Source organism: Danio rerio, chromosome 4 (assembly GCF_049306965.1).
Source record: "Danio rerio strain Tuebingen ecotype United States chromosome 4, GRCz12tu, whole genome shotgun sequence".
Lineage (NCBI taxonomy): Eukaryota > Metazoa > Chordata > Actinopteri > Cypriniformes > Danionidae > Danio > Danio rerio.
The window spans coordinates 64917730-64944389 of NC_133179.1; the positions used below are offsets into that span (position 1 = coordinate 64917730).

The following is a 26660-nucleotide window of genomic DNA, read 5'->3' on the forward strand; positions in this document are numbered from 1 at the left end:
CTGGTGAAAAAACGCAAGTTTATTTCATAGCAGACAATCATAATGGAATTTAAATGAGTGAATCATGATTCAGTTGGGTTGCAAAACTTTACTGAAAGACTTTTCTGATCATTTTAATTGACTTAAATTACTATTGCTGACTACATAATGTTGAGTCCTAACATCCACGTTAAAAATCTGAATTACCCATCAGCAGGCCCGGATTAATAATTCAGAGCCCATTGGGCACAATGTCTTGAAGGCCCACTATAGCCGCACCCTATAGTTGAATTAAAAAATAAGATTAATATAATATTTGATAAAAAAATTATCTATAATGTATTGCCCACATTTTTTAAATAATTGATATACAGTACATATATTTCTATTCTACAAAGATTTAACTTATTTTTAAAGCATTTAATTTGAAAGAAAAAAATACTAATACAACTAGGGGAAATTAATGGATTTTAATGTACTTGTTCAAGTTCACTGAAGCAGTATTAAAATGTATATTTAGGGTATTTTAATGTATAACTTCTACAAACTTATACTGCACATGATTTGGATAACACCTCTCCAATCCAGTTCTAGGAGTCGGAGTCCTCCATAATACACACACTTATCAATAATTCCCACTTGTCTTTTTGGTGATGAAAAGTAGGCAAAATCTAAGTGCGGACGGGCCCCTGGGCCTGTGCCCATAATGCCTATAGTTTTATCCGGCCCTGTCCATCACTACTGGGTGTCTAACTTGAGGATGGGTAGATGGTTGTGGTGGATGATAGTGTTCATCTTCTTTTAATACATGTTTTAAAAAATGTGTGGCTGAGTTTTTATTATACAATATTTATACTGTTGATTTTGAATTTTGCATCTAACAAATATCCTCATTTAAAAAAAAAAACTGAAACTAATACTGAAACTAATAAAAAGACATTTTTTAAAATATAGAAACTAATAAAAACTAAGAAATCTGCCTCTAAAACTAATTAAAACTAACTGAATTTAAAAATAAAAAGTCAAAACTAAATAGAAACTAAAACTAATGAAAAATCCAAAACTATTATAACCTTGGTCCATTATCGGTGAATCAAGTCAAGAAGTTTTACCAGTCTCTCAGAGTTCTTTGTTAGGATCTACCAGGTTTTACCCTTCTTCCAAACAAAGCTAGTGTTGTCCCTTTGAAATTCACATAGTTTTTCCCGGATCTTCGCTTGATGTTTTTCCTTACTTTTCTTCCATGTCACTCCAACCTTTTGCCAAGGTCTTTGTTTCTCTTTCCCAGGGATTCCTATAATAGTTTCTTCTTCGCTGTTTATCAGTCCTTTTTCTTTCAGACTTTCTCTTGATGCCTCCGTCATCAAATTGTACATGACCGCCCTGCTTTCCAGAAAGATTCGGTGTTTGGAACTTAATCCCCTTTTCATTCAGAATTTTTCTTTTCGGAGCAAAAGCCCGTCTTTTCTGTTGGATCTCAGGTGGGTAGTCTTGGTCAAAGAAAACTCTTTTTTTATTTCAGTGTATTACTTTTTTTCTCCATGCAAAGCGGAGGACCAGGTCCTTTGTTTTCCAAAAAGATTTTAAGTCTTGCCGGCGGTGGTGTTTAGAACTTAATTCCCTTTTCATTCAGAATGCTTCCTTCCGGGATTCCAAAAATCTGATTATTATTTCTACGGGAGCGTTTTTCTATATCTCACAGTTTCTCTTTTAAATTTTCTTGTATTTGAATGGATTGATTGAGCATTTCTTTCATCTCTGCAATGTTCTCCTCCAAAATTCTCCAACTCGCTGCTCCACTTCGTTGACCTTTTCTGTCGTTGCATTTAGGTCCGTGATAAGGTCATCCAGTTGTTGATTGACTTCTTGTTTACAGTTACTTAATTCCATTTTCACATCTTTTGCGAGAGAATCTTGGAAGGCGGTTAAATCAGATTTAATATTCTTCTGGAAAGCTTTGATGTCTGTAAATATTGCTGCAATGATAGGTGACAGGCTATCAGCTATCCCGTCCGTCTTGGATTTTTCATCTGTTGATTTCTCATTTTTTTCAGGATTAACTGATTGTTTTGTCCTAGCCTTTTTGTTTTTGTCCCTCCTCCATGTCATTTAAATATGGTTTAGGTTATTATATATGATGTAAAAAGGAGGATTAATACCAGTGTGTATGGAAGCGCTCTTTCTATGCTGCTACATGTGTCGGCGCCTTACCAGAAACCATCCCATGTGTTTCTTAAGCTGCCCTGATTAAGTGAAACTTTGTACACACTGATCATGTCTACAGTTTCTCTCCAGTGTGAATCCTCTCATGTGTTTTCAGGGTTCCTGAGTGAGCAAACCTCTTACTGCACTGTGAACACTTGTACGGTTTTTCTCCAGTGTGAACCCTCTGGTGGCGTTTCAATTCTGCAGCTGTAATAAAAGTATTCTCACACTTCAAGCACATAAACTCTTTCTCTCCAGTGTGGATCATCATTTGTCGATTAAGGGATGTTGATTGGCTAAAACTCTTCTCACACTGAGTGCATGTGAATGGTTTCTCTCCAATGTGGTTCCTCATGTGTATATTAGGGTTTGATGATTGGCTGAAACTCTTACCACACTGAGTACATGTGAATGGTTTCTCTCCAGTGTGTATCCTCATGTGTAGATTAAGGGATGTTGATTGGCTAAAACTCTTCCCACACTGAAGGCATGTGAATGGTTTCTCTCCAGTGTGGTTCCTCATGTGTATATTAAGGTTTGATGATTTGCTGAAACTCTTACCACACTGAGTACATGTGAATGGTTTCTCTCCAGTGTGTATCCTCATGTGTAGATAAAGGGATGATGATTGGCTGAAACTCTTCCCACACTGACTGCATGTGAATGGTTTCTCTCCAGTGTGGATCCTCATGTGTTGATTAAGGTATGGTGATTGGCTGAAACTCTTTCCACACTGACTGCATGTGAATGGTTTCTCTCCAGTGTGGATCCTCATGTGTTGATTAAGGTATGATGATTGGCTGAAACTCTTCCCACACTGAGTACATGTGAATGGTTTCTCTCCAGTGTGAATCCTCATGTGTTGATTAAGGTTTGCTGAGTTGCTGAAACTCTTCCCACACTGGGTGCATGTGAATGGTTTCTCTCCAGTGTGGATCCTCATGTGTTGATTAAGGTTTGCTGAGTAGCTGAAACTCTTCCCACACTGGGTGCATGTGAATGGTTTCTCTCCAGTGTGGATCCTCATGTGTTGATTAAGGTGTGATGATTGGTTGAAATTCTTCCCACACTGAGTGCATGTGAATAGTTTCTCCCTATTGTGGACCCTCATGTGGATCTTTAGTTTGCTTTTGTTTGCCAAACTCTTCCCACACTGATTGCAGGTAAAACAACGCTTGTCTCTCATTTTTAAAATATCATCAGTCTCTAAATGAGTTTTGTCTTCAATTTTGACATGATGTTCCTCCTCTTTACTCCTCTCATACTCTTTAAATAGGTCTGAAATAATAATAAAAAAAAAAGTTCAGCTTTTAGTAAATCATTAAAACTCTCAGTGAAAAGGAAGTGAAAACTTTAATTTTGATGCACATTAAATGTAAAAACAGCAGATAATATTTAGATTGATCTTGTCATATTAACCTCCTAGTGTCCATTACACACAAACACATTTAAGCAGATACTTATATGATTAATCCCAGAGCATTTTGGTCATACTGATGAGACATAAATTTGAAAGCTGTAAATGGCCAGTTTCTATTTGTAATATTCGTCATCACACAAAACAACATGTTTTTGTAAAACTTGTAAAGCAGATAGGGAATGCTTTTTCATTCTGTGCCTGACTGGTAAACCTGTCAAAAAAAAAGCAGCTGAATCTCTGAGAATATTTGCCCCACAGACATGAGACATATCTGCATAACATCTGCATAAAGCCTTAAACCTGCACCTTTAGATGACAAATGTTCTCTGGTTTAGTAATCTGCATGTAACGAATGCAATGCAGAATACTAACACTTAACTGTTTCAGATCATCAAACAAATGTAAATATTAGACAAAGATAACATAACTAAATGCATTGTGCAGTTTTTAAATAAAGAATTTTATTCTTAAAAGGAGGACAAAACACTGAACTACACAGACTTGTGTGAAAATGTTTTTCCCCATTAAACATAACTTTATTTATCACACCGGGTTCAAGTTCTCTAGCCACACCCAGACCTGATAACTACCACACGTTCTCAATCAAGAAATTACCTAAATAGGACCTGTCTGAAGTAGACCAAAAGAGCCTCAAAAGCTAGACATCATGCCAAAATTTAAAGACATGTAAACACAAATGAGAAAGAAAATTCTTGTGTCATAAGTAAAAAAAAACAAAAAACAAAAAAAAACTGAATCAAATGCAGAAAAACAACAAGGGTTTATTAAGGAGTGAGAACCGGAAAAAGCAAAAATCAAAGTAAAAACCCAGTCGGGTGAGCGGTGACAGTACCCCCTCTCTCAAGAACGGCCCCTTGCATTCCCTTAAGACTCACTATGGAACTAATGAAACTGATCAATGAGAGAGCGGTCCAGAATATCCAGAGCCGGAATCCAACATCTTTCCTGTGGACCATAACCTTTCCAGTCAACCCGATACTGATAACCTCTCTACCTCTCCTCCTCACATGCAGGGGCCAGTGCACTGTGTATGTGAGTGCACCCTCAACCAGTCTGGGAGGCAGAGGAGCAGAGGTTATGGGGTGCAGTGGGGAGAGAAGCATGGGTTTGATCTTAGACACCTTAAAAAAAGACTGGATGAATGTTTTTAAACTTAGACTTAATTTGAGTTGAACCAACACTAGACTGAGCACCTTGATAATGGGAAATGGTCCAATGAAGTTGGGTCCCAATTTATGTGAGGGAAGTCTGAGAGGAATGTCTTTAGAAGACATGGCTAAAGCCATAAAGAATCCGATTCCATGGACCGAAGAATGTGAGAAGGCTTTCATAGATACAGTACATGTCCCTGTCGAAGGTCTGTAATGTTAAGCTAATTATTCATTAAAGGCCAAGCCATTCGCATACGTGACGTACTGTTCTTTGTGAGACTGAAATGTTGGTAATAGCTGTGTTTCCATCCAAAAATGAGAACTAAATTTATTTGCAAAACTGGAATATTGCATGAAAAATACACAAATAAATCAGCGTTTCCATCCAATGAATAAAAGAGAACAAAATCGTCACTTCCTGATTAACTGGTTCCAAGTATCAACAGTAAAAACAGAATTTATTACGGTAGAAGAAGTTACATGAATCTTTTGCTTATTTAATAAATGACTTTCCCCTCAGAGGACAATGAACATGTGGTGGCGTTTGAAGCCATGAGATGCAGAGAACAGACACTCTTGACACACTCCAGACGCTCTGGAGATCATTAATAATACAATAGCATGAATACTGAAATGGTTCAGGTGTTTTAGAATGACCAAAACAACATTTTAGACGCTCTGCAGTGTGCTCAGCCTGCTGGTTTGTGCATTCACACACATTTGTATCATCATATAATCTCTTATAACCAACCTTTTTTAATGCACAAACTGGAATTTGTTCAGTAAAGGTGCTTGCGTAGTTTACGTAAGTTTATCTTTTCTTATAAAATAAAAAGTTTATCCTACTCAGTTATGCGCATGTTTTTTATGCCAATATTTCAAAAGTTATGTGCATCATGACATTTCCATCAACCAATTTTTTTATGCTCATAGCCCATCCAAAATGCACTTAATAATAGGTGGCTGGAAACGTAAGGCTAAGCGAGAAAAAGGAAAGGAGACTGACAAAAACTCACGAGTTTAGAGAATAAAACCTGCTACTGACCAGGTAGGTTCACAGAGTAAGTTACCACGGTAACTGACTCGCAGTTAAAGTTAGATCTCTTTCAGAAACTAGCTTACCCTGCTTTCTCAAGTTTGACAAACCTGCCATTTTGAAATGATAACCCAGACTTTCTCTCATTTCAGGATTAAAATACTCTGAGTTTTCACTTGACCTCCTTTCTGAAACAGGGCCCTGAACTCATATGCTATTGTTTTAGAACTTCAATTGCCTATTGTAGAAATGACCAGGATTAATAAACTTGCTCCACAAACAAATGTGTTCATGACTATACATACAAAAAACAATAAAATAAGAAAATATGACTTTGCAACATCAAGCAGCATTAGGCATGGGCCAGTATAAGATTCTGACGGTATGATAAGCTTGAATAAAAATATCATGGTTGAACTGTACTTTTTCCCTTTGAACAAAATATTTTCATTGGAGAAACTTTTACAATATCTTGGAGCAGTAAACATGTCTGGCAAAATCATTCAAATGAATAATTGACAACTGCTGTCTTCATTTGTTTTAAAAATACAGATTTATTTACAATTTAAAACCTCATAATTTGGATACATTTTCTCCTGGAGATACTGTTGTCCTAAAAAACTTAAAATAAAAATTTTTTAAAAAGTATATACTGTAGGAACAATACAGCAGAAAATATTGGCGGTTTTAAAACCTTGACTTTTCTCAAACCGAGGTATACCTTGTAAACTGTCCCTTGCCTAAGCAGCATGACACGGTTTTTAGGATCTAAAAATTCATCTTTTAAAAAAAAAAGTCTCAAGCAAAAAGATTTCAATGGCGGTGCCTGCTGGTACGTGAAGAATTTGGTCAATACTGACAAACTTTACGCTCAAATGTTTGCGTATCATCAGCATGCTGTAATCCATTTCTTAAACAGCAAAAGTCATTTTTAGACTAGTTTGTTGGCCAGTTGTAGTCAGTGCAATGCTAAACGTTATTGTTCCACTATAATGTGTTTGTTTTGTCTCATGTCATCCCACAGCAACATCATATAGTTTAGAATACTGTACAATGTTTTATAATAATTAATTATTTTAGTGTCCATTTCATTCAGCATATTTAATATTGGGGGCATCCACGTTTTCTGACATACTTTAAACCAGAGTTTCTGCAGGTTTCACCAAGTTAAATTTAAGACATTAAGACATTTTTAAGACCATTATGAAATTTTAGACTCATAAAGGGCTAAAGATTTTTTCAAATGGCCCAGATAGAAAGGATTTTATTTTCCCTATCAAAAAATAAATAATAATAATTTTATACATTTAATTATACAATAATAAATGAATAATAAAAACATTTAATATTTTAGATATTTCTTAGCAAAAGATCTTAAATATTGTGTAAAAACAAGCAAGCTCTACTTCACTTTTTTCCAACATAAATTTTCTTTAAAAAAAACAAAAAAACAATTAACAAGTGCATTAAAAGTTTTTAAAAAATTTAAAAAAAAAAATATGCACAACAGTCTGTCCTCAGCAGTAAATACATGGAGCACGTTTAAACATATGTTATTGTAAGGAAAACAATTAAAGCATTATGATAAATAGAGTTAAAATGACCTTTTTGAATAAAAATTTTACTGTTTTATTGAGATGGATTGTTGGTGATTGTATGGGGTTTGACCAGATTGAGCAGCAAAACATGAACAAAGGAAAATGAAGACTTGTTTAAAAAAGATTTAAGACCTACAATACAACATTTCAGTAAATTTAAGACTTTAAGGCCTAAAATTTTGATTTTGTAATTTACAACCCCGCATAAACCCTGTTTAAACACAATAGCCCTGGTAATTAGTTTTTATAACATTAATTTAGTTCTAACTCAGAGAGAGAGAGAGAGAGAGAGAGAGTTTTAATTTTATTGCAATTTCAGCGTCTATGGCTATGTCATGGCAAAAGGAAAATAGATCAAGTAAAAATATTCTAACAATTAAAAGTCATCAACAGCAATAAATAATGTACAAGGTAAAACATATAAATAGTAATAATAATGATATTATATAAGAAAAAAATCTAAAACCGTTTTTTAGGATTTCCTTTTGATAAAAATTCTCCAACTTTAGATGGATTCACGTTTAAAAATATTTCCTTTAAAGTCTCTCCAGATAAATATTGTTGTCTAATAACATTAAAAATGGGGCATTCCACAAGAATATGTTTAACTGTTTGGTTTCTGTTGCAATAAAGGCATTTTGGTGGTTCTTCTCCTTTGAGTAAATGTTCATGTGTGAGTCTTGTGTGTTCTAACTCAGATAAAATCTGTAAGAACTAGTAACAACTACTAGAAACAAGTTTAAACCCATAAAGAAGTTGAGGGGAAAAAGGGAATTGTGATCAAAGTGACATGCAAATGGAAATTACTAAGCCAACACTATCACCGTAATAGCAGATATCTTCTATGAGAATACTGTAGGTCAAATATCGACAGCTCAGTTAAACTTTAATTTAATATTTTTAATTAATTTTATATAGCGCCTGTGCTCTCAAGAACTCTTTACAAACAGTAGAACAAGAAAAGCAATAACCTTAAGAAGGTAGAGAAAATGGGAGACTAATAATACATAAAAGAATGACAAAAGACATGAGAACAAGTAACAAAAGAAACTTGTTACTATCTTTTAATGAGTGTTATGTGCATTTAGGAGAACTAGGCAGCACACTCAGGGCTACAAGATGGATTAATTTAGTATTTTTATTATTAAAATATATCTGAATGAGGATCAAATGACTGAGTTGGTCTTTGAGAATGAAAATTAACCTGTTTGTTCCTGCAGATCTTCCTGTTTGACTGTGAATGTTTCTTCAATCTCCACATCTTCACTCTCCTCTTTAATAAACGCCATCTTTATAACAGTGTGAAGATCAGTCGCTTCAGCAGGAGTTTTTCTCTGTGTTCGGACACTTCCTGTTTAAAATGAATAAAACAATGAACAGAAACAAAAATAACTTATCTTCAACACTTGCTACAACAGTTTCTTTATATGAGAGTAATTAAAAAGAAATCAAGTAAAAGAGTGAGTCCGAGCAAGAAACAATGAGCTGATTAAAAGTAGTACTCCGTTTATTATATATAGCGATGTATACTTAGAATGGAGTGATATTACGCTATTGAATCAAGTAAACCTTCATCATTAAGACACTTATTACACACTTTTCTGTTGCTTTATTCAAACAATATAGGTAATATAAACCATAAAGTTAGTTTTATATTTACACACTCGTTCATTTAGAAGTCTGTATATTATTTACCAAGTTACTTTGAATATTCGATGCAAGTGTGGCTTGAAAACAACATTAACACTGTTTATTTGACAGTGAACACTGTTGTACTTTGATAGTCATTTGCTGCTAATATGATTTCACTATTTAGAGTTTGCAAATAATACTTTTAGGAAATTATATTAAGTGGAAGTCAGAATGTGTGAATATAAAACCAACTTTACCTCTCACGTAGACTAACCATATTCCGTACACAACGATGCTCCGTACAGATGACCTTTTAACTTTAATCTCTGAATAAATACTTATGGGTCGTAGGCAAGCTATATATCTGTGTAATCTTTAATTCTCACTTTTTCAGCCCCAACCACAACAGAGACATTCCTACAATATGTTTCCGAGTAAAATCAGTAAGTTTGCTACGTCCACCTAATGCGCTTGAAAATAGAAAGTGGGCAAGCTTAAAGTGCGAGTGTCGCCTGGGAGGGGAGACATTTAAAGCCCCGACAATATGCTTTTGCATTTAATTTATGCATCACATGGTATTACAGTCTTTATGAAGTGAATATTATGTTATCACAAATTGTTAAATAAATGATCTTTTGTTGAATAAATGCTTTGAAATGGGGATGTTTAAACATCTATTGTGGGTAAATACCGCATGTCGCAACTCTCCGCCTGAGAGACAGGCTGCAAACGCAGTTTGGATCCTCCTTTTGCAGTAATGATGTTTATATTCATAAAAGGTCAGTCAAGTTAGCTTCAATGTGCATGAATTTAATGTTTTAATATTTTAAATTGTCATGCTGTAATAAAATAAACATGATATAAAAAGTAAATGATTTTGAAGCTATTTCATTTAAAACTTTCATAAAAGGGTTATTTAATATATCATTAACTTCAAGTTAAACACAATAATGGTATATTCTGACATGAGATTTTAATAAAACTTCAAACAAAGCCCATTTTTGCCGAAAATTAAAGTTATTCGCCCTGTACGGAACACTATTTTAGTCATGTATGGAACACCGTACCTATCATCTTCCGTACACATGCGAAGGCGGTACTTTTCCCATCTTTTCTCAAAAACTACTGGTCCAAAAGACATCAATCAAGATTCGGATTGTGCAATAGGTATTCCCCCAGAGAATGAACACACAATCATGCTTATCTGGCTTTCAATGACGGAGGAGTGGTCGTTTGAGTGCGCTGAATAGCGAAAAGTGTACAGAACATGATTAGTCTACGTTATGTAAAATAGTAACGTTGTATAAAGGGTTAAAATAATATTGTCAACAGCAGGTACATAATTTAGCATCGGATGAAAAAACCCTAAACTGTAATCGGTTTATATAAGTGTAAAAGCTTGAAAACAAACCTTTCTCCTGTTGAAATAAAGCGCAAAAGCGGCGCCGCCTTATGACGTCACAGCACCCCGCCAAAATAAAAGTCATTTTGTTCAGCTTTTTTTTTGCTACTGTCATGAGTCATGACTTATTGATAAATTTCTCCCTCGTTTTCGCTTTACACTATATCAGCTCTCTCTCACACACACAGACATATTTAGTATTTGAAGTTGATCAAAACATTTTAAAGATAATTTTGAAAAACCTTTTTAATTCACTTTATGACGACTTGCATGTCTAGAACACATAACTAAATCTCATCCTTGTGATTAGGGTCTTTCCTATTTCTACAACTTCCTGAGTTTTTTATATATGAATTGTTGTCTCTTAGTGTCTGTTTCTTGTCATTCTTTATCTTCTGGAATCATATTTAACTTTACCTTAAAGAAGCATTAAAGGGGTAGTTCACAAAAATTACAATTCTGTCATTTACTCATCTCTACCAGTTCCAAACCTGTTTGAGTTTCTTCTGCTGAATGCAAATGAAGATATACTAAAGAATACATGGGGCAAAAATGTCTTCACCCAAGTAATTAACATTTTGTTTTAGTTCCTGCCTGACTGCTTGAGTCCATAAAGTGATTATTTTCAATTTACACACCGGTTTCTCTTTTCTTTCAGATTTTACCTCATAACTAGGGCCAAACAGAATCTTGACCTTTTTTGCTTTTTCTTCTGAGAATTTAGTATAAAAAATAAATAAATAAATAAAAACTGCGGATTTATGTGGTTTTATTTTGGGAGTATCTTAATTAAAAGCTTTTTACAAAGCAAATCTATCTAGATCCACCTGTTTGGTAAACAAAGCAAGTCTCTTCTATAATATCTCTACTAAAAGACAGAAAATATTACTTTACACACTGTATTGTAGAGAAATTAAATAAACATTTTCATATTAGTTAATAATATTACTGAAATTAATATAAAAAACTGAAAAAATAAATAAATGTACACACATTTATACAAGTAAATAAATAGACTCAATGATGGGCTAAAATTCTGCGGATTTCTGTGCACACAGATTTTATGTGGGCCTACTCATAACCTTCTGGCGTTTCTATAAAAAATGTCACATTCTATTGGTGCATATAAATATGCTGCTTTTACATCCATCAGGTGAGCAATCAGGGGCAATGCGGTGGCCCATGGATAGCATGTTCACCTCACAGCAAAAAGGTCACTGGTTTGAGCCTCGGCTGGGTCGGTTGGCATTTCTGTGTGGAGTTTGCATGTTCTCAATGTGTTCGCATGTGTTTGCTCCGGTTTCTCCAAGTCCAAAGACGTGTGGTATAGGTGAATTGGGTAAAAGCTCAAATTGACTCTAGTGCGAGTGTGTTTGTGTGTGTGAGTGGATGTTTCCCAGGGATGGGTTGCAGCTGTAAGGGCCTTTGCTGTGTAAAACATGTCCTGGATAAGTTGGCGGCTCATTCCGCTGTGGTGACCCCAGATTAATAGAGATTAAGCCGAAAAGAAAATTAATGAATGGTGAACAATCAGATATTTTTGCACAGCTTTTGCATTAACACTCTTATACTAGTCATGTTAGAAGTTGGAGAAAAAATCTTGTCATAGTTCACACCTTTTTGCTGGCTGTACCATTTGGCAAAATACCATGTTTTGTATTTGTCAGACCATCACTATCTCTCTCAATTGTAAAAAAACAATTTACCCCCTTTTTCTTTGCCTTTAATTAGGTTGGTAAGAGTAAAGGTTACAATTTCTTTTAACGATTGCATGTCTTCATTCACAGCTTTAAAGGGTCACGAAACACCAAAACACATTTTTTGAGCTGTTGACAGTCATATATGTGTCCCACACTGCTGAAAACACTATTAAGGCACCTATATTTCACTAAAAAGTGTAAATTGGTTGTTTTTGCGTTATTTCAAGCAAATTCGTACTTCCTGTTTGAAACGAATTTTTGAAGCTACGTCACGGTCATGACATAATAGCGTTGTATTCCAGCGTGCAGACTGGGCGTCTGTGCCAGAGTGTGTCTTATTACGTCTTACAGTGTGATGCATTATTAATGCATGAGTAAGGCTTGGTTCAAACCAATCAGCGCGCTCTATTGTGCAACTTCATTAATATTTATTACTGTGTTTACACGACATAGACGCCACGTTGTGTTGGCAAAACAAGCGTGAAGTGTTGCTTTTATAGTTTGCTGCCGTTAAGTTTCTTTTTCTCTCTGTGAGAGCTCAGACTCACGTGTGGATTAACAGTGTACGCGATGCTAGACAACAATAACTTGCGTGTCTAAGGAGGATTATTGTTTACCTGAGTGCTGTTCTCATCTGCAAACGCTGAGATCCGGATTCGCTTGTAGTATTCTCTTAATAAAGACGCAGCTCTAGTTGCTGGTGATTGTCCTGTCTCTACAGATTTGGTAAGTGAGCGACCAGTGCTCTTTGTTTTTTCAGTGTGTTCGTATCGAACTAAGTTAACTATTGCACCGTAACATGTTAGGACCACAACCAAACTTTAACCTCGTGTAGGGTTTTTAACCGCATTTTGTGACCGGAATAACACACGCGGCTTTCTGACGCTACCTGCCGTGTGCATCTAAGTTTCCGGGAAATACGGAGGTTTTTTTCTCTCATTCGCCGTGCGGTATCAAACATTGCATGAAAAATACACGCTTAGAGCAGATCCTCGAATCAAATATCTCGTTTGTCGCGAGGGGCATGAATGAATTCCCTGAATGAAAGAGCCAAACTGCAGTTAAAGTCCACCATTTAATAATTTGGCAAATAATTCCACTACAGATGTCCATGTAGGTTAAACACCATCACTTTCTCCTGTGTGTGTATTTTGACTGAAACTCACGCGTGCCCAAATAGACACTCCCACACCATCTCACTTTAGTTCCTCCTACACTCCTGGACACCCCCACTTTTCTGACTTTTTCCAAAGTAGAGGTGTAAAAACACCCTGCTGAAACGAGGGGGTTTCATGGCCCTTTAACTCCTGTCAGCTACAGTTCATGTGTTCATATAAACTGTGTCGCTCACATGCTGCAGAGAAGTGTCACAGTGAGTCTTGCTGACAGCGGCTTGGTAAATGCATTGGTCAAGGCTCGCAAAGTTGTCGGTCATTTTAATTATAATAATATTACAAATAAATAAAGGTATTATCATTATTATAACACTATTATTATTATACACATTTATTTAAATGAATAACATAAATCCATCAGTGATATAAGATCTTATAAAAAAATCTTTTGCATGAATTTTAATTTCACATGAGAAATCTAGAGAACACAAAATATAAATGTATAGAATTATCTCTGACTCTGATAGCAGTGAAATAATGATAACCCACTTCCAGCCCAAATAAACCTTAAATTTGGTCTTTGTTCACCAGCAGGTCATATTGTGCTGAGACAAGCACAATTTCAGTTCTCATAAAACTTGTTTATGGAACAGTCATTTTATTTTATATCGAAATAAGTCTTTATTTTAGGATTTTTTTTCTTTATTGGATAGGAAGAATAGCCATGGTGACATTCTTGATTACAAAAACTTTTGCTTAAAACATGTTTGTTTGGTTTTTTTTTTGTCATTCTAAAGAGTTTTACACAATTGTTAATGTTATTCCTAAAAACATAATAGTATTGATCAGAGGTATTCTTTTACACTATTCTGTAATGTTTTCTCTTTCATCTCTGTTTTTGGTCACTTTATATTTTAAAGATCCAAAATGTAGTAAGTTTTTAAGGATTTTTTTTTTTTATTCAAAAGCTTAATCCTAATAAGATCAGACCTCATTTCATTTTTAAATATTTTAATTCACAGGAATTAGAAAAAAATAAGAACAAGTTACATTTCTTATCCAATTCTGCCCAAAATTAAAGAGCTTCAGTTTAAAATGATTAATGATGTGTATCCATCAAAATAATGTCTGAGATTAATATTTGATACTGAGGATAACTTTTGTCAATTTTGTGAAAGTCATATTGAAAACACTGAGCATATTTTCTACAATTGCATTTACTCATGTACATGACAGAATGTCTCATGTCAATATCCATGTAAACCCCTTTTTTTTTTTTTTGCTATTAACTAGTTAAATTTGGTAAAACTAAAGAAAAATTGTACACAGCATTACCTGGTTAATAACCTTTTTAGCTTTATAAATCATTTCATTCATAAATTAAGTGCTTCAGTAGTCTGTTGAGTACTGGAATTACAACAAATTACTTATGTTCTCATTCACAATAGTGACACTGGGTTTCCCATACAACAATTTATTTGTAGTAAAGTGGGAGTTTTCACATGAACATATATTTAAAGGCAACCAGTCGTGTACAGACAGTTTAATTGTCTTCATGAAGAAAACTTGTTTCTTTTCTCAAATCAGTCCATAAAAATAAACTTGTAGTGTTCTGAAACCAGTCTTCATTTGTTACCCACAACACATCAAGATTTGATCAAGTCAAAATCTCATAATCTGACACAAATCTCATCTGTCGTAACAGGCAAATGGCATTGTGTAGTCTGAACAGGGCTTTAGGGAGTCTGCTTCAGTTGCTCACAGTCATTGCCTTATGGCAAGTTTACACCGCAGAAGTTTAGGCGGACTTTCATTCGCCAACAAGTTTAGTGAAACTGCAGACAAAAGCCCAAAACTTGAGGCAAATAGTTGTTTGTTCACACGAGTGAAATCCGACTATGTGAATGATCGAAAACACAATCTAAAGCTATACTTTCACCTGGCACCACATCGCACACCTCCTCTGACTGCGCGCACACCTCACGACGCGGACAAGGCTTTTATACTCACCGCATTCTTTGTTGTGATATTCTTTAAAACGACAGGGGGCGGTCAAAAGAATCTGACCATGAAGTCAGATAAATAAACAAAGAAGTAGAAAATTCCCGGAACTACGTCATATCATTACCATCATTCAAGATTTTTAAGCTAATTATTTTTATTGTTTTTATAAGTTATTTTAATTATTATAAGCATTTTTAGAACCATTCAAGAATTTTTTAATCAAACTTTGATGCATCACTTTCTTTTGTTCATATCTCAGACAGTTTTACCTATTGAAGTTTATTAAAATATTAATGACAAGAGAACATGGGCTGCTCTACAAATATATTTTATTATGGCAAAAATAAAAGCAAAAAAGTACACTTACTAAAAAGTACATGTTTTTTTTTTTTTAGATTTAGCCCACTCCACAATTCACACATTACTGTCTGGCTAGTTTCTGTTCTATACTTATGCTAAAATGGTCCAACACTTCTGACCATGATCACCAATAAAGCCTAGAAAAACATGGCATCAGTGTATTGTAAACCAATAGGGTCAAATATTCCTTTCCGGTTATCAAAAAAATAATTTGTTCCTTAATTATAGTTTTAATATTAAATTGTTTTAAATTCAAAACTGTAATGTATTAATCAGTGTAAAACCTACGACTAATGAAAAAACACATTCAGTAATTATGTACCTGGGTCTCTACTTTTGCCATGGCCTCTTTGGCTTTAACAAACATCCCTCAGGTTTTTCCAAACTTTTTAACAAAAACTGTCCTCTTTCCCACGGCTGTTGCAATTTCTAGCCAATAATTATTGGTCATTTGGTGATCTCTATGATCATGGATCATAAGGATGTATGTGCAGATGTACTTTTCAGGCAAAGTCTCAAATGTGGCACCATTGCGTACTGTTCGCCCATAAAGATGTCTTCAGATGCTCTTCAAAGTGATTCATATTCAACTCAAATCAAAATCTGTCGCCGCACGCACTGTTTGCTTGAGTCTCAAAAAAAAAACATACACTCCGCCGGCTGAAATTATGCCACACGCACTCAAAGCAAACCTCCACAAACTCCGCGATGACATCACATTTACTGCATGCACTCAAGCAAACAAGCGGACGCATCAAGTATAAACCAGGCTTAAGAGTGTAGGACAGTGTTCCCTGCATCTCCCTAAACACTTTCTCCTCCCTAATCTTTCTAATTCTATATTCAGAGCCGAAATTTGTTTGAAGTGTGCAATTTGCACAAAATAAAATAATCAGTTCATAATAACTTGAAACACATATAAAGGTATTTAGCTTTTTATGCAGCCTGGTAGAAACTCTCACAACCTGGTACATCTTTACCCCTATTCAGTTATTGAGTTTAAATCTTCAGGTGTTCCAAGGGTTTCATTATCAGTAACTTGATATGTATTCAAGAGTTCACACTTGTTTGACATGCTGTCCTGGGAGAGAGCCCCAAGCTCCGCTGGACAAGGCCTCATTTTCGCTCTCCATTGTGAAGCTTCAGGTGAGTGCTAAGACTTCTTTTACATTTAAAGCCCTTTCCACACTCACTGCATCTAAAACGATCCTCTCCTGAGTGAGTCTTCATGTGTTGCTTCATAGAGTCTTTGCGTGTGAGACTCTTTCCACACTGATCACATGTGAACACTATGGTTCCAGTGTGACCATCCATGTGGTTCATGAAGCTAGCTTTGGTTGTGAAGCTCTTTCCACACTGAGCACATGCAAACGGCTTCTCTTCGGTGTGACTTATCATGTGGTGTTTGAGTGAGCCTTTATATGGGAAACTTTTACCACACTCTGTACATGTGTAAGGGTTCTCTCCAGTGTGAATCCTCATGTGGATGTCAAGGTAGTGCTTTTGAGAAATACTTTTCCCACACTGTGTGCAGGTAAAAATTCTTTCTTCATTGTGAGTTCTCATGTGGATTTTAAGGGTGACATTTTGCTTAAAACTCTTTCCACACTGAGAGCAAGAGTAAGGCTTCTCCCCAGTGTGAATTCTCATGTGTACTGCCAAGTTTCCTGTTTTAGAGAAGCTTTTTCCACAATGTTGGCATGTATACTTCCTCTCCCCAGTGTGAATTCTCTGGTGCGCTGCAAAATTTCCTGCATGATAGAAGCTTTTTCCACACTGTTGGCATGTGTACGGCCTCTCTCCAGTGTGAATTCTCATGTGGTTTTCAAAGCCTTGTATATAACCAAACCTCTTTCCACACTGTTTGCAGGTGTAAGGTTTCTCTTTAGTGTGAACTCTCATGTGAATATCAAGGTTTGACTTTTTACTGAAACTCTTTCTACACCGTGTACAGCTGTAATTACTCATAGACTTGGATTTTTGAGGTCTTCCACGTGATGAAGTCTTTTCAGTCAGTTTGGGTTTTTCATCAGTCGTTATTACTTGGTGTTTCTCAAACTGCTGTTTCTCTTCCATTACATTCAGTTGATGAGTCTCTTCTTTCAACACCATCAGGTCTTTAAATGAAAAAAAGTGAACTTTAGTATGAAGGTTCAAAGCGAGAAGCATGAAATGGATGTTTCACCCAAAAATGAAAATGACCAATTACCATTTACTCTCCATCTTGCAGTTTTAAACATTTCCTTTCTTCTGGAACACAAAGAAAACTAGTTTTTCCACAATATCTTTTTTTTTGTGTTCAGCTGAATCAAGAAACTCTTAAGGTTTAAAACCACACGAGGGAGAGTAAATGGTGAGGCTATTTTCATTTCTGCATCAACTATCCCTTTACAGGGTTCCTATAATTAACCCTTTTTTTTAACAAAATGTAAAATAAGTCTTTGGTGTTCCCAGAATGTGTCTGAGGTTTCAGCTCAAAATCAGATCATATACCTTGCAGAATATTTCATTTTGGAGGTCAGAGGAAAACCAAGTTTTTTTGTGCCTGTGGCTGTCAATGCAAATGATCAAATGCACTCGCTCTAGATTATTTGTGTTGTGTTCCCTCATGTACATCTTCCACTCGATTAAAAACATTTGTGACTTGCTTGCAGGTACGCATAATTCACGCTTATATTAGTAAGGCTGCATTATTGTATTTAAATTATGCTATTGCTTCCCAGTACTGGGTTGCAGCTGGAAGGGCATCCGCTGTTTAAAACATATGCTAGATAAGTTGGTGGTTCAATCCGCTGTGGCAACTGCTGATAATTAAAGGTACTGGGCTGAAGGAAAATGAATGAACTTATGCAAATGCTTAGTGCCCCGTTTGCTGTAAACTGAAGTGATAAGATTGCAAGATGACATACTTTGCTACTTGTTTTCATTCATTTGAACTTTTTCCTTTGTTTTCTTGCCTTTGTGCATGTCCTGAGGCTTTGCTTAAGACCTACGTGGTGACAATTTATATACCAGACAATATGCAGAAATGCCATCTAAAAAGGCATTTTTGGATATCTTTTCTGCTGGAGATACTGTTGTCCTAAAAAACTACCACTTGGCGGTTTTATACATTAAAAGTGGTTATCGTTCCATGCCTAAACAGCATAACAATATTTTTAGTAGGGCTGCAACAACAAAACCAATAAAAATCAGTTACTAAAAGCGTTGGCAACAAATTTCATAATCGATTCGTTGTGTCGCGCGACACAGACATTTGAATGTTTAAAAAAAAAAACACTTCAGTTCAGCGTGGAGAGGAGTGAACACAGTCTCTCTCTACTTATCTCTCGCACTGATAATGAGTTCAGCGCCTCAAAGACAGGGATGAGGAGGAAGGGAGATCAGGGTAAATCACTACAAATTATTTTTCAATTTGAAGTGAGGACCATGTTGTTGTCCCTGGTGCTGGTGTTTTACTCATTATCCAGCGTGACAAGCATGACAAGTTAGCTCATCATATCATCACAATTATGCAGTGTTTTAACTGTCTAATGCTTATTTTATATTTTAGACATGCAAATACACACAAGTACTAGCCCTCTACTGCACGGTTTAACCATATGGCAACATGATACTTATGTTCATTTCCCTGCCACTATTTCTTTAAGACCAACATAATTTTTTTGTTTGAAAGAGAATACCTTTGTGTAGCCAATGATGTGCTTTGGTTAAGTCACATGACATCCAGTGTTTTTCTGTAGCGCGATTTCTGACAGACTGGCATTTATTGTGAGTAGTTGCTAAATGCAAATGCAAACGTCAATAAAAACAAAGTATCAAATTATGTTAGATCCACAAAAAAAAATCACCTCCTCATGAAACATCACCTCCAGTAAGATATGATGACATTCACAACTCAAATTTTTTTTTTTATCAAATAATTTTTTTGTAAATCGATCAAATGTGTGTGTTGCCAAATGGCAACACAGTGCAATAGTGGAACATGCAATATTGCAATGGATTAGCTAGGCAGATAAGACATTCATATATGCAAATATGCATTGCAGCTCACTTTATTGTACAGGCTTATTGCACTTAAACTTTTTTAGGTTCGGCTCTCGAATTAGTAAGGTTATGAGTATATATTATTTAAAAAATTTCGCAAAGCCTGCCATGTAGCCTACAATAACAGCAAATTACAAAAAATAATAAGACAAGCCTACTTTAGCGTTGCAAAAAAATAGTATTAATTATCAAAGAAATAATTTCAATATATAATTAAAATAGGAAAAAACAAAAACAAATGGTAACCTGTTTTTATAGCAGGGCCCAATGTGTTCTTATTTTTGATCTGTTAACATTTATTAAAAAGAAAAAAAAAACTAAACAATAAAAACACTACTAAGTGATAATAATAATAATAATTATTATTGTTATTATTATTATTATAAAGCCCTTGCTCTGAAACAATCATACAAACCAGGTGCTGCTCGGAAATGGCCATCTTTGCTCAGCATCAGGTGCACAGCAGCAAGAAACTTGGCAGTAAACTATGACCTTATTTTAATGACAAAATGTCTAAGAATACTGCTAATTTACATTTTTATTTAATTTATACATGTGCAATGAATGTAAGCCTGCTAACTGTGTGTGGTTCAAATGATAGAATATGTAAACTTTGTTTATATATAATTAAATAATAATAATTAAAAGCCTGCGTGTAAGGCTTTTATTTTAAGGGGGACGTCACAAGCTCAGATTTAGTTTAAATCTATACTGGGTTTACTCCCATCATATCTCCAGAATTATATTTGTAAAAAGCCTGTTCTTAACCATGGTCTTCGCTCACAGGATATTTATTTACTCTTTATCCCTAAAGTGCGGACTGAGATGGGAAAAAAGGCTTTTAAGTACGCAGCACCTTTTGCTTGGAATAATCTGCAAACACAGTTGCAGTTCAAAGACTTGATTTCACTACATGCTTTTAAAAAGTTTTAGAAGTTGAAACTGGTTTGTAGATGTTTTGAATAGTTGTCGGTGTGATTCATGTTAAATGTAAATAGTTTTTTGTTTGTTGTCTGTTGGACTCATGTGACTTGTGTACTGCCTAATCTTGGCCAGGACGCTCTTGTAAAAGAGATTTTTAATCTCAATGTGTCTTCCCTGGTAAAATAAAGGTTATAATAATAATAATAATAATAATAGTTGACCAATTAGAGGAAAGTGGCCATTTCAGCACCGCCTACATGTGTAAAATGAATTTTAAAGTTGTTTATCCGTTTTCCTACCTTAAACCAAAAAACGAAAATCCAGCCAAAATGTTGTTTTTTCGTTTTCTTGTGAGCAAAAGAAAAACGGCCATTTTTTTCCTTTCCTTTATTCCGTTTAAAAATGGAAAACAAATGAACAAAACGTACACAGTCCATTCTGCCCCAATTAATAAAGGGATTAAGCCAAAAAGAAAATGAATGAATAAATCAGCGTTTCCATTTAATGACTTAAAAAGAACAAAATCGTCACTTCTTGATTAACTGGCGCCAAATCTCAACAGTAAAAACAGAATTTACTGCGGTAGGAGAAGCTACATGAATCTTTTCTGTGTTTAATAAATGACTTTCACCTCAGAGGACAATGTCAGCACACAATGAACATGTGGTGAAGATTTAGCGCATGTTTTTTCATGCCTATATTTCAAAAGTTATGTGCATCATGATGTTTCCATCAACTGTTTTTTTTTTACGCTCATAGCCTATCCAATATGCACATAAAAATAGGTGGCTGAATATGTAAGGCTAAGTGAGAAATACTGCTTCATTTTAAAAAAAAAAGAAAAGGAGACCGACAGAAACTCAAAACAGAGTAAAGAGAATAAAACCTGCTGACCAGGTTAGGTTCACAGAGTATGTTACCAAGTTACCTCTCTTTCAGAAACAGGCTTGACTTACCCTGCTTTCTCGAATTTCACAAACTTGCCATTTTGATACGCAAATACCAGAGTTTCTCTCATTTCAGGGTTAAAATGCTCTGAGTTTTCACTCAACCTCCTTTCTGAAATGGGGCCCTAATCTCATATGCTATTGTTTTAAAGCTTCAGTTGCCTATTGGAGAAATGACTAGGACTAATAAACGGCTACTTTCTCCACAAAAAAATGTGTTCATGACTATACATACAAAGAAAAATAATTAAATTAGAAAATATGACTTTGCAACAGGGGCAAAGCAGAGGCACAGTAGATAGTGCTGTAGCCTCACCACAAGAAGGTTTGCATGTTCTCCCTGCCTTCCCATGGGTTTCCTTCGGGTGCTCCGGTTTCCCCCACAGTCCAAAAACATGCGGTACAGGTGAATTGGGTAGGCTAAATTGTCCGTAGTATATGAGTGTGTGTATGATTGAGTGTGTGGATATTTCCCAGGGATGGGTTGTGGCTGGAAGGGCATCCGCTGCATAAAAACTTGCTGGATAAGTTGGCAGTTCATTCCGCTGTGGCGACCCCCGATTAATAAAGGGACTAAGCCGACAAGAAAATGAATGAATGATTGACTTTGCAACATCAAGCAGCATTAAGCATGGACCATGTGATGGCCAGTGTGGTGTATGTTTTGTCAATTTAGTTTTGTTTTAAGTTTAAGTTACCGTGCTGCAGTGTCGACGAGGAACGGAGTTTCTGGATGTAGTCCGACAAACTAAAGGGCAGACGTGCCGCCAAGTGGCATCTATTGGTTCCGCCAATCGATACCATTGGCTTAATGGCTTGGAGGGAGAGCTGATCTTTAGTTTAAGTTCATTAATGATTTGCAGTGTTTGTTCAGATTTATATTTAGTTTTGCTTCATTTAGAATTTATTTTACTAATATTTAGATTTGTATTTAGATATTTGACTTAGTTTATTGTTGTTGTCTGTTTTTGTCTCCCCCTTCTTGTTTACTGTGGACTAGTCCCTCTGGTATAAATGTGGTCAGTCTTGTCATTTCAAGGAGTTCTGTTTTTGGTTTATTCATGATTAGTTTGGTTTGAACTCAGTTTTGTTTTCTTTGTTTAGTTTATTGATTTTTCAATTGATTTAATTGTTTCATTTATTTATTTTTTGAGAAATTTTTTGACTTTATTAAAAATAATTATTTTAAAAAATCTACTTTTTGTATGCCCCTTACTATATGTGCTGGCTCAGTCCGTCACAGACCAGTATAAGATTCTGACGGTGTGATAAACTTGACTAAAAATATCATGATTTCTCAGTACTGTGATTACCATTTATAAATATATTCTTTTTAAATGTCTGGTTTAAAAACCTAAACTTTTTTTCCCCTTTGAACACAACATATTTTCACTTGAGAAACTTTGAAAGTATTTTGGAGCAGTAAACATGTCAGGCTAAATAATTCAAATTATTTTTTTTTACTATTTAAAACAGCATCTTTGGATATATTTTCTCCTGGAGACACTGTTGTCTTGAAAATCTTCAATCAAAATGTAAAAAAAAAAAACGTAGGGATGGTACAGCAGAAATAATGGTTTTAAAACTTTTTTTAAACCGCGGTATACCTTGAAAAGTGTCATTGTCCTGTTCCTAATGCCGTCCAATGGCGGCACCTGCTGGTACGTGAAGAATATGGTCAATACTGACAATCTTTACACTCAAATGTTTGCATATCATCAGCATGCTGTAATCCATTTCTTAAACAGCAAAAGTCTTTTTTAGACTAGTTTGTTGGCCAGTTGTAGTCAGTGCAATGCTAAACATTATTGTTCCACTATAAATTGTTAGCTTTGCTTCATGTCGTCCCTCAACAACATCATATAGTTTAGAATACTGTACAATGTTTTATAACAGTTAATTATTTTAGTGTCCATTTCATTCAGCATATTTAATATTGGGCGCATCCAAGCTTTCTGACATAAAGAAATTTTTCAAATGGCCCAGATGGAAAAGATTTTAATTTGCCCTTTCAAAAAATATATATTTTTATTTAATAATACAATAATAAATGAATAATGAAAAAAAAAAAACTATATTTTCGATATTTCTTAACAAAAGCTCTAGTTGTATTGTTTTGTAAATGTTTTTTAAAATAACCTTTAAAAAATTATTTTAAAAAATTTACAAATATTTTGAAAAGTTTTAAAAACTATAATAAAATAAATCTATGCAAGTCGATATCCTCAGCAGTAAATACATGGAGCTTATTTAAACAAAAGTTATTGTGAGAAAAAATAATTAAACTATTATGATAAATAGAGTTTAAACTTTTTATTTAAAAAGGTAATTTTAAGTTTTATTGAGATGGATTGTTGGTGATTTTGGACAAGCTGAGTAGCAAAACATGAATAGAGGAAAATGTAGACTTGTTAAAAAAAATAAAAATAAAGACCTACAACACAATACTTTAGTAAATGTAAGACTTTTTAAGGCCTAAAATTTTTATTAGCCCTGGTAATTAGGTATTATAATAATGATGTAATTCTAACAGTTTAACCGCATAAAGAAGTTGATGAAAAAAGGGAATTGTGATCAACGTGACATATGCAAGTGGAAAGTACTATACCAACACTATCACTGTAATAGCAGATATCTTCTATGATATACTACTATACTGTAGGTCAAATATCGACAGCTCAGTTATAGTCATTCATTTTCTTGTCAGCTTAGTCCCTTTAATATTCCGGATGCCCTTCCAGCTGCAACCTATCTCTGGGAAACATCCACACACACATTCACACACACACACACACTACAGACAATTTAGCCTACCCAGTTCACCTGTACCACATGTCTTTGGACTGTGGGGGAAACCGGAGCACCCGGAGGAAACCCGCGCGAAGGCAGGGAGAACATGCAAACTCCACACAGAAACGCCAGCTGAGCTGAGGTTCGAAACAGCGACCTTCTTGCTGTGAGGCGACAGCACTACCTACTGCGCCACTGCCTCGCCCTCATCTCAGTTAAACTTTTTTAATTTATTGTTTTTATTTATTTATTTTATATAGTACCAGTGCTCAAGGACGCTTTACCAACAGTAGAAGAACAAGGAAAGCAATAACCTTAAGAAGGTAGAGAAAATGGGAGACTAATAATATATAAAATAATGACAAAAAACATGGGAACAAGTAACGAATGAAACTCATTCCTGTTTATCAATGAGTGCTTATGTGAATTTAGGAGAACTAGGCAGCAAACTCGGGGCTGCAAGATGGATTTAATTATAGAGGTAAAGTTGGCTTTATATTCGCACATTCAAACCTTCCCCTTAATATTATAATTTCATAAAATTATTTTTGCAAACTCTAAATAGTGAAATCAAATTAGCAGTCAATGGCTATCTAAGTATAACATTGTTTACAGTCAAATGCTGTGATTTCAAGTTATACTTTCATGCTATAAACAATATAGAGACTCCTAAATGAACGAATGTGTAAAACCAACTTTACCTCTATATGACTGAGTTGGTCTTTGAGAATGAAAACTAACCTGTTTGTTCCTGCAGATCTTCCTGTTTGATTGAGAATGTCTCTTCGATCTTCACATCTTCACTCTCCTCTTTAATAAACGCCATCTTTATAACAGTGTGGAGATCAGTCGCTTCAGCAGGAATTTTTCTCTGTTTGGACACTTTATCCTGTTTAAAACGAATAAAACAATAAAAATGCCCTGTTTAAAAATAGAGGTAAAGTTGGTTTTATATTTACACATTCAGACTTTCCCCTTAATAATATAATTTCATTAAAGTATTATTTGCAAAATCTAAATAGTGAAAACATATAAGCAGCCAATGACTATCAAAGTACAACATTGTTCACAGTCAAATAAACAGTGTTAATGTTGTTTTCAAGTCATACTGGCATGCTAATTCCACTCGAATATTCAAAGTAACATGGTAAACAATATAGAGACATCTAAATGAACGAATGTGTGAATATAAAACCAACTTTATCTCTATTGTTTAAAATAGATAAAAAATGAACAGAAACAAAATAACTTCTCTTCAACACTTGCTTCAACGGTTTCTTTATATGAGAGTAATAAACAAAACGTTTCTTTAAAACACGTATTACACACTTTTCTGTTACTTTATTCAAACAATAGCCCTCGGTTACTGAGAATAAAATAGTACTACGTTGAATAAAGGATTAAAATATTTCCAACAGCAGGAACATAATTTAGCATCGTATAACAAACTAAAACCTTCGAACTTTAACTTTAAATCGATTTATATCTGTGTAAACATTTTAAAACAAACCTTTCTCCAGTTGAATCACAGCGCTGAAGCGGCGGCGCCTGATGACGTCACACGCCAAAATAAAAGTCTTTTCTTGTTTAGCTTTCTTGCCACTTACTTTTGCAGTCTTGACTTATTGATATATTTCTCCCATGGTTTTTACTTTACACTATATCTGCTTTCTCTCACACAAACCTTAAATCTAAACATTTTCTTAACTTTTTTAATCCACTTATGATGACTTGTATGTCTGCAACACATTACTTCCTATTAATATCTGAGTTTTCCCAGAGATGGGTTACGGCTGGAAGGGCATCCGCTGTGTAAAAACTTGCTGGATAAGTTGGCGGTTCATTCCGCTGTGGCGACCCCAGATTAATAAAGGAACTAAGCTGACAAGAAAATGAATAAATAATATCTGAGTCCAAATCTCATCCTTATAATTATAACCTCTTCTTTTCTATTTCTACAACATCATAGGCCTATATAGAGTTTCCTTTTTTCCACATGAATTGTCGTCTCTTGTTATCTGTGTTCCACGTTTCCTGCCATTCTTTAGCAATATCTTCAGTAATAATATTTAATTTACCTTTACTTACAGAAGCATTAAAGCGATAGTTCACATAAAAATCACAATTTTGTCATTTACTCATCCTCTACTTGAGCCAAACCTGTTTGAGTTTCGTCTGCTGAATGCAAATGAAGAGAATACGGAGGCAAAAACAGACATGGTTTAGCTGTTCTCATTTTGGACCTGGCTGCTTTTTTCAACATTTTCTTGCACACAAAATGTTCTTGAAACTCGATTACAATTGAACCACTAAAGTCATATGTCACATG

General features: G+C 34.9%; 3 protein-coding genes across 11 annotated transcripts in view; 1 reads left to right on the top strand and 2 right to left on the bottom strand.

The window, feature by feature from the left end:
* LOC101885668 (uncharacterized) lies at positions 1-25874 on the bottom strand. Of its 7 annotated transcripts, none has more exons than XM_068220073.2 (4): positions 25842-25874; positions 25073-25220; positions 8615-8761; positions 1-3462 (listed from the first exon to the last, which is right to left on the bottom strand). In XM_068220073.2, exons 2-4 carry the CDS (start codon positions 25155-25157, stop codon positions 2258-2260), a joined length of 1437 nt encoding a protein of 478 aa, XP_068076174.1. In that variant the 5' UTR covers positions 25158-25220; positions 25842-25874; the 3' UTR covers positions 1-2257. The 7 variants fall into 7 exon arrangements, with proteins under 7 accessions (XP_068076174.1, XP_073804565.1, XP_073804566.1 ...); XM_073948466.1 differs by lacking the exons at positions 25073-25220; positions 25842-25874 and adding an exon at positions 10454-11163 and having other exon boundaries at positions 1695-2488; positions 2656-3462; XM_073948469.1 differs by lacking the exons at positions 1-3462; positions 8615-8761 and adding exons at positions 14718-17740; positions 17833-17870.
* LOC137487288 (uncharacterized) overlaps positions 1-26660 on the top strand; it is a 371338-nt gene that overhangs the window by 225611 nt on the left and 119067 nt on the right. The window lies entirely within an intron of this gene.
* Positions 1-26660, bottom strand: part of znf1069 (zinc finger protein 1069) — a 616019-nt gene that overhangs the window by 166653 nt on the left and 422706 nt on the right. The window lies entirely within an intron of this gene.

Excerpts from the sequence above, each read along its gene's own strand:
- LOC101885668 (XM_073948464.1), bottom strand. The coding sequence starts at position 10,559 with ATGACAGTAGCAAAAAAAAAGCTGAACAAAATGACTTTTATTTTGGCG. Across the intron at positions 8,762-10,453 it reads TTTATTTCAACAGGAGAAAG|GAAGTGTCCGAACACAGAGA; the intron begins GTTTGTTTTCAA and ends CATTTTAAACAG. Across the intron at positions 3,463-8,614 it reads AGATCTGCAGGAACAAACAG|ACCTATTTAAAGAGTATGAG; the intron begins GTTAATTTTCAT and ends TTATTATTTCAG.